Source organism: Triticum dicoccoides, chromosome 5B (genome assembly GCF_002162155.2).
Source record: "Triticum dicoccoides isolate Atlit2015 ecotype Zavitan chromosome 5B, WEW_v2.0, whole genome shotgun sequence".
Lineage (NCBI taxonomy): Eukaryota > Viridiplantae > Streptophyta > Magnoliopsida > Poales > Poaceae > Triticum > Triticum dicoccoides.
The window spans coordinates 376,812,817-376,825,191 of NC_041389.1; the positions used below are offsets into that span (position 1 = coordinate 376,812,817).

At 47.4% G+C, this 12,375-nt stretch overlaps 1 protein-coding gene across 1 annotated transcript; it reads left to right on the top strand.

Moving 5' to 3' along the window:
* Positions 1 to 4,823: 4,823 nt before the first annotated feature.
* Positions 4,824 to 9,060, top strand: LOC119309263 (nucleobase-ascorbate transporter 6-like). The gene is made up of 14 exons (XM_037585297.1): positions 4,824 to 5,517; positions 5,941 to 6,038; positions 6,212 to 6,388; positions 6,477 to 6,577; positions 6,689 to 6,764; positions 6,854 to 6,913; positions 7,014 to 7,198; positions 7,291 to 7,387; positions 7,475 to 7,561; positions 7,658 to 7,716; positions 7,810 to 7,901; positions 8,056 to 8,133; positions 8,268 to 8,428; positions 8,524 to 9,060. The coding sequence occupies exons 1-14, from the start codon at positions 5,415 to 5,417 to the stop codon at positions 8,740 to 8,742; spliced, it is 1,593 nt and encodes a 530-aa protein (XP_037441194.1). The 5' UTR covers positions 4,824 to 5,414; the 3' UTR covers positions 8,743 to 9,060.
* The last annotated feature ends 3,315 nt before the right edge of the window (positions 9,061 to 12,375 follow it).

Sequence of the window (12,375 nt, forward strand, 5' to 3'; positions counted from 1 at the left end):
AATCTTCTTTTCACCAGATCCAAATTCTATGAGAGAGAGTTGAGTGTTGGGGAGACTATCATTTGAAGCAGAAGAGCAAGGAGTTCATCATCAACGCACCATTTGTTACTTCTTGGAGAGTGGTGTCTCCTAGATTGGCTAGGTGTCACTTGGGAGCCTCCGACAAGATTGTGGAGTTGAACCAAGGAGTTTGTAAGGGCAAGGAGATCGCCTACTTCGTGAAGATCTACCGCTAGTGAGGCAAGTCCTTCGTGGGCGAAGGCCATGGTGGGATAGACAAGGTTGCTTCTTCGTGGACCCTTCTTGGGTGGAGCCCTCCGTGGACTCGCGCAATCATTACCCTTCGTGGGTTGAAGTCTCCATCAACATGGATGTACGATAGCACCACCTATCGGAACCACGGCTCAAAAATTACCGTGTTTACAAATTGCGTTTGAAATCTCCAAACCCTTCCCTTTACATTCTTGCAAGTTGCATGATTTAATTTCCGCTGCTCATATACTCATTGCATGCTTGCTTGAATTGTGTGAAGATTGCTTGACTTGTGCACAGATAGCTAAAATCTGCCAAAGACTAAAATTGGGAAAAGGTTAAGTTTTTAATTGGTCAAGTAGTCTAATCACCCCCCTCTAGACATACTTCAAGGTCCTACAGATTGTAAGGGCATATTTATCCCCAAGGTGTTTTGGTGATTGATGACAATGCTTTTGTGGACTAATCGTGTGCGTTGAGTTTTTCAGAGATTCATCCTTTGGCACGAGAAGATTCCCTCCCCTCGGTGGTTTATTCAAGACGGTGTAGCTCCTTCGTTTCTCTGTTGGTGGACTAGTTTCGTAGGAGTCACCGTACTATCAAGAGGGATCCGCTTTGGTAAGGCTAGGGTGGAATCAACACGTACACATCCTTATCACACCCGTTGTTCCTTTCCACATCATTGGAGCTATCTTTCCTCTCCTTGCGTGCCCTGACCTGTCCCAGCGGTAGTACCGTGGTCCTCAGCGGTAGTACCGCCGAAGCACGTCAAGCGGTAGTACCGCTCCCCAAGAGGTAGTACCGCTTGCTGTCTCCGGACGTAGTACCGCTGTGGTTCCGGGCTACTACCGCCTCGACTCGAGACCTCTGTTTTTTGTGTCGGGTTGTGCGGTACTAGTAGCGGCAGTAGTGGCGGTAGTAGCGCTTCAAGCGGTAGTACCGCCCTTACTTCCGTGGTAGTACCGCTCTGGTCCCAGGTCCTTGTATCCTCGTGTGCGCGGCAGTATCGCTGGGAGGTAACGGTAGTACCGCTGGCTCAGCGGTAGTACCGCCCTGCCCAAGCGGTAGTACCGCTCTGTGCGTGGCTGCTTGGGGGGTAACGGTTGGATTGTTTCCCCACTATATAAAGGTGTCTTCTTCCCCAAAGTTTACCTACCTCTTCCCCCAAAAGCTCCATTGTTGCTCCAAGCTCCATTTTCGCCCAATCTCTCCCTAGCCAATCAAACTTGTTGATTTGCTCGGGATTGGTTGAGAAGGCCCCGATCTACACTTCCACCAAGAGAAATTTGATTCCCCCCACTAATCCCTAGCGGATCTTGTTACTCTTGGGTGTTTGAGCACCCTAGACGGTTGAGGTCACCTCGGAGCCATAGTCCATTGTGGTGAAGCTTGGTGGTGTCGTTGGGAGCCTCCAATTAAGTTGTGGAGATTGACCCAACCTTGTTTGTAAAGGTTCGGTCGCCGCCTTCAGGGGCACCAATAGTGGAATCACGGCATCTCGCATTGTGTGAGGGCGTGAGGAGAATACGGTGGCCCTAGTGGCTTCTTGGGGAGCATTGTGCCTCCACACCGCTCTAACGGAGACGTACTTCCCTTTAAAAGGAAGGAACTTCGCTAACACATCCTCGTCTCCACCGGCTCCACTCTTGGTTCTCTCGTGCCTTTACTTGTGCAAGCTTATTTGTGTTATATCCCTTGCTTGCATTTGTGCTAGTTGTTATTGCATCATATAGGTTGCTCACATAGTTGCATATCTAGACAACCTACCTTGTTGCAAAGTTTAAATTGGTAAAGAAAAGATTAAAAATTGTTAGTTGCCTATTCACCCTCCTCTAGTCAACTATATCGATCCTTTCAATCAGTGAGGCCTTCGGAGGAACCGACACCCTCAAATCTGGCAAAATAGTTGATGTAGTGATGTTGATGTTGTCGCTCATCATAACTACAACTTCTTCCTGAGGAAGTGATGGATCAGCATCATTGGATGGAGCAGTCGGGTCGACATCCTCAAATGGCCGTCGTTTCTTCCTTGGGGTTGGTTTCTTCTTCGATGACCCAGACCCATTTTTGTTGTGTTTGTGCTTAGAGCGCCATTCTGACACACCAACAACCTTCTTTTTGTGAGGTCATCCTTGATCAGACAAAGATTTTCTTCCTCGCGTGATTCCTTCTTCGCCTTCCGTTCAGCAATGATTTGAGCATTGCGAGTCCTTTTAGCCAGCTCTTGTGGATGTGAGGCGGGGGTTGCAAGGGACGATTCATGGGCATTCACATGAGTAGGAGGACAAACTTGTGGATTGTTCTTCTTCAGAAGAGATATTGCTCGGCAATCACCCCACGGTGGATTGAAGGCAAAGTTCTTGGTAAACCGAGGGTGGACAAACTTGTAGTTGAACCATTTCTTGACCTAGTGACGCCAAATCCAATGAAGGCGTCTTTCCTTTGCATGTTTGTCCTCCCATGGGACTCTATTATATCTATCATCAGAGAGATATTCAGCGGTGTTTTCGTATGGTTGACGACCACCCTTCTTTTTCCCCGGAGCATTTTCATCCACAGCTTGATCATTCTGCTTGGTGGTTCTCTTTCGCTTAGCTGCCGTTGATGGGCCTACCGTTGGACCCTGAACATTCGTTGCTTTTGACTCGTCGGCCCATAAAGGTATCTGCATCTCTGTCTCTGTTGCCAGTGGGCTGAGCGAAATCTTCGACAGACCGCATTGCCCTGTGAATAGAGAGATGCGAGGGGGAAATGGGGATAGGGTTGTGAATGTGTTCAACATGAGTTTTGAAAGAAAACCATTTTGATCTGAATATATAGATGCAGTTTTTGAGAAAAGTTTTGGGCCAATAAAATCTGTTAGAATTGAACTAGTATCTCCAAACAGATTTACTAGATAACGAGCTAATCATTCCATTCGAACGAGACATAACTCAAACCCTAGATCTAGAAATGAGATGCAAGGGAATCTACAGACCGCATCCAAACAATTTACCTAGCGATTGAACTCGAACGAGACAGAGAGGAGGCTTGAGTTCATGTTGCACGTACCATAACTTGGTGACCCGCAGTGACTACGGCGGCCCGATGAAGGAAATGTGCCGCCGCGGCGTGTGATGGCTCCGACGATCCCTCTCCAGCAGCGTAGCAACGAAGGTGGTCGGTGTCGTCGAGCTCGAGGTGGATCTCTACGGGTGAGGGTTTCAGTGGGAAGAAGCAGTGGAGACGACGAATGACGGAGGGGGCGGTTGCGCGTATATTTATATGCGAGGGAAATAACCGCAGCCGACTGGATCAGATCGGACGGTCCATAGCGCAAGCCCTTTGGGACTCAATGGGTAGGATAAAGCGGCGATGTACGACAGCACGTGGCAACCACTAAGATGACGTGGTCCTAAATGGTTCTTTTAGGAGCAAGTTCTTTATCATGGACAAGGACACCAGATAAAGAATCGAATCCAGATGAATTTGCACATTCACATCGGATCAACAAAGATTTAGGCGAAACCCTACCCCGGAGTCCTTGGCGGTAGGTGGTTAAACCCTCCCGCCAACAGGTCTGAAGGTAGGAAAATGGTCGGATCTCAAAAATTTTGCAAAGCGGGGCCAGATTGTGCTTAAGTTAACAAAATGGATCAAAACAGTGATTTCGGCGCTTGGTGGATTGCAATTTTGATCTTTGGGCTGTGTGGATGGACAGATAGGGGGAATGGGCTATGCCGTGCTGAAGATGCCCTAACCATACTCTGATGACCAGAACCTTAACCATAATCGATGACCAGAATGCTTGGATGCTGGAACCAGCTGTTTGTGCTGACCAAACAAACATCCTAGCATCGATAGGTAGACAGACTGAAGCAGAACTGTCCGAGGCTGCTTTCTGGATATGCGGCCAATTGGTCAGCCGCGCACGCACTATTATATTCGGCGCAGAATGTCCTGCCTCTACTCACTCCATAGTACTTACTACTAGTAGTGTACTTTGTCAAATGCACATTGCTAGCCGCCACTGACAAAAATTCCGTTTAGCCAGCTTATGTCAAGCCAAGATTTGAGGCACTTCTGATTACCAGGTAACATGGTCCTGAACCTCGTTGGCGCCTGTCCCTGATGAATCTTCCGCTGAAGCCCTAGCGCTCAGGGCTCTGCTTGCAGCAGACAACCAACCTATCATGCCCGTCTCTCTAGCCAGAGGAGAATAAATTCCCTCAACAACCATCCCCCTTTTAATTTCCGAGAAATTTGCCCAGGCTCACTCTTTAACTCGCATTTATCCACTCCTATATACACACAAAAATACAAACTGCCGATTAATAGCGCAAGCAGACCAATCGCGGTCAAAAGGAAATCTGCGCCTTGTGTCAGCGCTGCTGGCTCAGTTTCAGTAACGGTTACGGACGGAGCGTCAAACCCAAACCCCCGAGCAGTTGAGAGCTGAGACTACGCCGCGTGGGAGGCGTCCCGGAGGCAGCACGGCACGGCAGCGGTGAGGCAGAGGAAACAGCGAGAATCGGAGGGAGAGTGGAAAGCCGCCGAGGGAAAAGGCTCGCTGGCCAGGCCAGCTCGCTCGCTTGCAAAAGGCGCCGTTTTTAAAGCGGAAAGGGAGGAGGCAAGGAGAGCAGTCCTTCTCGCCCTCTGCCCCCGCTCGCCTCTCTGCCACCTCCTTTCTGCCGCCCAAAAGAGAGAGGAAGTTTTCGCCTCGGGATGCCGCTGGCTGCCTTTCCGCTGCTAGTCTAGTCCCTTCCTGCGAGTAGCCTCCTCCCTCTCCAGCGAGCTTCTCTTCTCTTCTCTTCCCTTTCCTTGCAGCGAGGGAGAAGGGAGGAGGAAGAGAGCGTGCGCGGGGGAGCGTAAGGTGGCTTTCTGGGGGGATAGATTCCATTCCTCTCCTTGGAGGAGGAGGAGGAGGAGAAGTAGTAGTGGGGAATTGGGTAGCTAGGCCAGATCAATTGCTTTCTCTCGATTCTCTGCGCCTTTTCTCCAACTTTACTCTCCCCCGTGGTTGGTTGGTTGGTTGTTCCTTGCTTGCGAGGGGGTTCTCGGTTCTTGGCAGAAAAGAACGACAGATCAGTCGGTCAGTCAGTCCAGTCCCCTGTTCCTGTGCGAGTGGCGAGTGAAGTGACGGGCGTGGTTTCTTGGGAGTTTGGAGCCGGAGGAAGAAGAAGATGGCAGCCGCGCCGCCGCCCAAGGCCGACGAGCTGCAGCCGCATCCGCCCAAGGAGCAGCTGCCCAGCGTCTCCTTCTGTATCACCAGTCCGCCGCCATGGCGTACGTGCTCTCTGCTCTGCTTCACCCTTTTGATTTTGCTCTTTAAAAGCTTCCCTCACTCCTCCGTGCTTGTCCCTTCACTGTCCTTAGTTTGTTTCTCGTACTACTTGCTGTTTCATGCATGCCCAGGCTTTTTCCCCCACTGCAAATATATGTGTGCTGATTACTGGAATGTTTTTGTTGTTGTCGGTGCACATCAGTCTCTACATATTTTCACTACAGAAAGTTTTTCATGTTTTTTATTGGACACAAATTCTTTTGCTTAACCAGTCTAGAAGATTCGCTGATCTTGAATTTATTTATAATGAAAAGGCCTTTGAGTTGCACATCTTTTTATGCAATTCATATACTAGTAGTACTACTCATATCAAATGGTGTACTGTATGTTTGATGTTTCTCTTGTGCCTGTAATCTTGTACGCAGCCGAGGCCGTGATTCTAGGATTTCAGCATTTCATAGTCATGCTGGGCACCACCGTCATCATACCAAGCGCGCTTGTTCCTCAAATGGGAGGTGGAAATGTGAGCCCTCATCAACTCTTTATTTATTGATTCTCTACCAAATGTCCTCTGTTTATTCACTTACTTGACACACGACGAATTCGATATCTCTGAATAAGTACTACTAAGCTCTCACTGAATTTGCCGTACATATAAACATGATGATGGACAGTCACTGAATAAATTTCTGTCAGGAGGAGAAAGCTCGGGTAATCCAGACGCTCTTGTTCGTCGCCGGCATAAACACCTTACTGCAAACCTTCTTCGGGTCTCGCCTCCCCGTCGTGATGGGCGGCTCCTACACCTTCGTCGCGCCGACCATCTCCATCATCTTGGCTGGACGCTATGACAATGAGACGGACCCTCACGAGGTACTTCTTACTGCCCACAGACTGGCTATTTCATTAATCTACGCGTTCGCACAGGAAAAGCTAATGGGTTTGTGTTGTTGTCCTCAAGAAATTCCTACGGACGATGAGGGGGACACAAGGCGCTCTCATCATCGCCTCCACGATTCAGATCATCCTTGGCTTCAGCGGCCTCTGGCGCAATGTTGTCAAGTTAGTCCCATTTTCAGCCTTTCTTCGTCGAACTATAGTACTCCCTGTAGCGTTTCAGGTTGTGCAGTTAAGAGTTGAGTTAACTAACTATCCTGTATGATTTATTTGCAGATTGCTGAGCCCATTATCTGCAGTTCCTCTTGTTTCACTTGTCGGGTTTGGGCTTTATGAACTCGGCTTTCCAGCGGTTAGTTTTGCTCCATCACTTGCACTTTTTCCCCTGCTTCTAGAATCTTCTTGGAAGAGTGAACAGAAGGTATTCATGATCAAATACAGGTAGCCAAGTGCGTGGAAATTGGTCTGCCAGAACTCATCCTAATGGTCGCGTTTTCTCAGGTATCACAACATTTTACGAAGTTCTGATTGATCAGATCAATGTTTTCAAATGGTTTTGAATGAGGTAATGATATACTGACCATGTTTGTTTGCTGCACAGTATTTGCCTCATGTGTTGCATTCTGGAAAGGGTGTCTTTGGCCGGTTTTCTGTTCTTTTCACCGTGTCAATCGTGTGGCTCTACGCATACATCCTCACAATCAGTGGCGCCTACAAGAACGCCAAGTTGAAGACGCAGGCGCATTGCCGCGTCGATCGTTCAGGGCTTATCGGAGGAGCTCCATGGTAGGGTCCCAGGAAACCATGTTTTATTATAATAATGCATTGTAATTCTGATGGCATTCGTAACGAAGGTGCTGCCTGAAATCTGGCTGCAGGATAAGTGTTCCGTATCCGTTTCAGTGGGGGGCTCCTACATTCGATGCTGGAGAATGTTTTGCAATGATGATGACTTCATTCATTGCCATTGTAGAGGTTTGTTTGCAATATTTACCCTAGAATAGGAAACAGATGCTATACATTCAGTCATACTAATAAGATGGTAATGTCTTGACTTGCCAGTCGACTGGAGCCTTCATTGCTGCTTCAAGGTATGCAAGTGCGACGATGATACCTCCGTCGATCGTCAGTCGGGGAATTGGTTGGCAGGTAAATGAACCATTTATTGTACAGTGGAGTTTGTCTAATCTTATTTTACTTGGTAGGCAATAATGCATGCTGATCGCAATGAAACGTCACTTTCAGGGCATCGGTATCTTGCTTGATTCGTTCTTTGGGACAGCCAATGGAACCTCAGTTGCAGTGTAAGTATATGTTTGGGGATAGTACAAGTGGCATTACTTGACTGAACAGCCAATGGAGTACTTGATTATCTCTGTGAACTTTTGTATTTGCAGGGAGAATGTTGGTTTACTTGCTGTGACACATGTTGGCAGCAGGAGAGTGGTGCAAATATCTGCCGGCTTCATGATTTTCTTTGCTGTCCTAGGTAATGCCACTATATATCTCTATGCTAAACTTATTTTAAAAGCTATTATTATTACTGTGGTTTTGGTTGGTGCATATATATTGCTGTCACCTTTTCGAAAAAATATATATTGCTGTCAAAGATAATTTTAATTTTGTTTCTTTTGGCAACACAGGAAAATTTGGAGCCCTGTTCGCGTCCATTCCACTGCCTATATTTGCTGGGATGTACTGTGTTTTCTTCGCATATGTCGGTACGTTTAGATATCCGAAACCGCTTGTCGTCGTTCGGGAGTCTAAATTTGATTAATTTTCAGCGTGTTACGTTGCCAGTTCTGACACCAGTATGAATGTATGAGTCTCATTGGTTCTCTCTTTTGCCGAGCAGGTGCGTGCGGTCTGAGCTTCCTCCAGTTCTGCAACCTGAACAGCTTCAGGACCAAGTTCATCCTGGGCTTCTCCTTCTTCATCGGCATATCGGTGCCTCAGTACTTCAACGAGTACGCCTCCGTCTCGGGCCACGGCCCCGTGCACACGGGCGCTAGATGGGTACGACGATAAGCAAGCACACACCCTCGGCCTCTCGCCATTGCTCCGCCTTGAGCAGCTCTCTGAAACCACTGACCGTTTGTTGATTTGGGCAGTTCAACGACATGATCAACGTGCCCTTCTCGAACAAGCCGTTCGTGGCGGGGCTGGTGGCCTACTTCCTGGACAACACGATGCACCTGCACCAGAGCGCGGTGAGGAAGGACAGAGGCTACCACTGGTGGGACAAGTTCAGGAGCTTCAAGAAGGACGCCAGGAGCGAGGAGTTCTACTCCCTGCCCTTCAACCTCAACAAGTTCTTCCCTTCGGTCTAAATCGTCGCGGGAAAGGGCGCTGTCGATCCCCTTGTTCGTGCATTGGCTGAACATGAATGGTCCTGCTAGCTTGATCTGTCGAGTTTTCGTGGTGCCGCTGTGCGTCAGTTTTGTGTATTTATGGGCGAGATGGACTGATTGGACCAGTGGGGACGCTATGCTAGTTTTGGATCAACGTCTCGTAAGTCATAGCCTGTTGTTAATCTGTGGATGTACATGCGGTTTCCCTAGCCCAGGAAAAAAGATCATCATTACTAAGGTGGCTTTGCTATAATTTATTTCCTAGTCCTAGAAATTAAAGAGTGAAGCGTTCGATTATGCTATTTCCAACCCAGAAAAATGCTAAACAAAATAAGTACTTTTTCTTAGGAAACGAGCATCGTGCACCCAATTTTATTCGCGTATGTTCTATGATGACATACACAAACACTTTCGAGGAACCTCTACACTTTTTATTTTCAAAGCATTAGCGTCTTGACATACAGACATTTCATTTTTTTTAGAAAAGGAGAATGATCCCCGGCCTCTGCATCTAGGAGATGCATGCGGCCATTTTATTAATTATTCTCGAGAACCTTACAAAGTACTCCCTCCGTCCCATAATATAAGAAGCTTTTTGACACTAGTGTAGTGTCAAAAAACGTCTTACATTATGGGACGGAGGGAGTAGAACACAATATGTTTGAATCCGCCATCTTGACAACATCTGCCACTATTCCTATCCATTTGATGAAAGGGTGCAAGCCGGGCCACATACACAGACCTCTCACTTAAGCCTAACATCTAAAGCCGGAGGCCCCGACCGAGCCATCTACCGGGTCCGCGGCACAAACCGGTCCGACGCACTCACATGTGTCGTTGCCGCCATCTTCCACTGGTCCATCTTCAGAGCAAATTGAGGTGTCAACCTTAGCAGGTCCTCCGCCATCGACGCCACCACGACGCGAAACAACGACCTCCACCTACGCGAGCCTTGGCAGGTCTTCCGCCATGGACGCCACCACGATGCCAAACGACGACCTCGACCTACGCGAGTCCATCTCCAAGCAACAGACGTAGATCCATGTGAAGGAAATATGCCCCAGAGGCAACAATAAAGTTGTTATTTTATATTTCCTTATATCATGATAAATATTTATTATTTATGCTAGAATTGTATTAAATGGAAACTTGATACAAGTGTGGATACATAGACAAAACACCGTGTCCCTAGTAAGCCTCTACTAGACTAGCTCATTAATCAAAGATGGTTAAGTTTCCTAACCATAGACATTTGTTGTCATTTGATGAACGAGATCACATCATAAGAAATATGATGTGATGGATAAGACCCATCCGTTAGTTTAGCATAATGATCGTTCAGTTTTATTGCTATTGCTTTCTTCATGTCAAATATATTTTCCTTCGACTATGAGATTATGCAACTCCCGGATACCGGAGAAATGCCTTGTGTGCTATCAAACGTCACAACGTAACTGGGTGATTATAAAAATGCTCTACAGGTATCTCTGAAGGTGTTTGTTGAGTTGGCATAGATCAAGATTAGGATTTGTCACTCCGAGTATCAGAGAGGTATATCTGGGCCCTCTCGGTAATACACATCATAAGCTTGCAAGCAAACGACTAAGGAGTTAGTCACGAGCTGATGTATTATGGAACGAGTAAAGAGACTTGCTGGTAACGAGATTGAACTAGGTATGAAGATACCAACGATCAAATCTCGGGCAAGTAACATACCGATGGACAAAGGGAATAACGTATGTTGTCATAACGGTTTGACCGATAAAGATCTTCGTAGAATATGTGGGAGCCAATATGAGCATCCAGGTTCCGTTATTGGTTATTGACCGGAGAGTTGTATCGGTCATGTCTACATAGTTCTCGAACCCGTAGGATCCACACACTTAACGTTCGATGACGATATAATATTATATGAGTTATATGTTTTGGTATCTGAATGCTGTTCGAAGTCCCGGATGAGATCACGGACATGATGAGGAGTCTCGAAATGGTCGAGAGATAAAGATTTATACATAGGACGATGGTATTCAGACACTGGAAGTGTTTCGGAGGGTACCAGGTACATATCGGGTCACCAGAAGGGGTTCCGGGCATCCCCGACAAAGATATGGGCTTAATGGGCCAAAGGAAGGGACAGACCATCCCACAAGGGGCTGGTGCGCCCCTCCACCAGGCCGGCCAGCCCTAGGCAAGCCCCTCCTTCCTTCCCCTCCTCAAGGGAGAAAGGAAGGGGGGTGCCACCTCCCCCTTCCTTCACCTGGCGCCTATACAAGGAGGGGGGGGGGGGGAAACCAGGGCAGGAGCACAAGTGGGACTCGGCCCCACTTGGGGCGCCCCTTGGCCTCTCCCCTCTCCCTCCCACCTGTATATATGAGGAGGAGGGGCGCCTAGCACACACCAGACAATTGCCTAGTCGTGTGCGACGCCCCCTCCATAGTTTACACTCTCGGTCATATTCTCACGGTGCTTAGGCAAAGACCTGCGAGAATCACTTCACCATCACCGTCACCACACCGTCCTGCTGACGGAACTCATCTACTACCTCGACGTATTGCTAGATTAAGAAGGCGAGGGACGTCACCGAGCTGAACGTGTGCAAAACTTGGAGGTGTCGTACATTCGGTACTTGATCAGTCAGAGCTAGAAGAAGTTCGACTATATCAACTGCGTTGTCAAACGCTTCCTCTTACGGTCTACGAGGGTACGTAGACACACTTCCCCCCTCATTGCTATGCATCTCCATGGATAGATCATTGCGTGTGCGTATTTTTTTTGTTTTGCATGCAACGTTTCCCAATAGTGGTATCAGAGCTAGGTCTATGCGTAGATGATATGCACGAGTAGAACACAAAGAGTTGTGGGCGGTGATCGTCATATGATAACCCACAAGTGTAGGGGATCGTTTGTAGCCTTCTTCGATAAATAAGAGCGTCGAACCCAACGAGGAGCTAAAGTTAGAACAAATATTCCCTCAAGTTCTATCGACCACCGATACAACTCTACGCACACTTATCGTTTGCTTTACCTACAACAAGTATGAAACTATTTTGCAAGAATAAAACTACGAGTACTTTGAGAGAATAAAACTACGGATAAAATGCAAGGTAATAAAAGTGGATAGCTTTTGTGAACAAGAAAGTCATTTGTCCCTAGGCAATCGATAACAAGTACCGGTAATCATTCTTGCAATTTTATATGAGGGAGAGGCATGAGCTAACATACTTTCTCTACTTGGATCATATGCACTTATGATTGGAACTCTAGCAAGCATCCACAACTACTAAAGATCATTAAGGTCGTGAAACCCAACCATATCATTAAGTATCAAGTCCTCTTTATCCCATATGCAACAACCCACCTACTCGGGTTTAAGCTTCTGTCACTCTCGCAACCCACCATAAGCGAATCATGAACGTATTGCAACACCCTACAGTGGGGACCCCTTACGTTTGCGTGAGACGAGAGGGCACCATAGGATGGCACCATAAATAAAATATACAATCATACCAACCAAGATCACAATTAACCCATAGGACAAAACGGATCTACTCAAACATCATAGGATAACCAGATATCATTGGGTAATAATATATGGAGTTAAGCACCATGTTT

Bases quoted from the DNA above. Each gene is read 5' to 3' on its own strand.
- LOC119309263 (XM_037585297.1), top strand. From the start codon at position 5,415: ATGGCAGCCGCGCCGCCGCCCAAGGCCGACGAGCTGCAGCCGCATCCG. The intron at 6,578-6,688 runs GTTAGTCCCATT...ATTTATTTGCAG, and splicing joins CTCTGGCGCAATGTTGTCAA to ATTGCTGAGCCCATTATCTG. The intron at 7,562-7,657 runs GTAAATGAACCA...CGTCACTTTCAG, and splicing joins GTCGGGGAATTGGTTGGCAG to GGCATCGGTATCTTGCTTGA.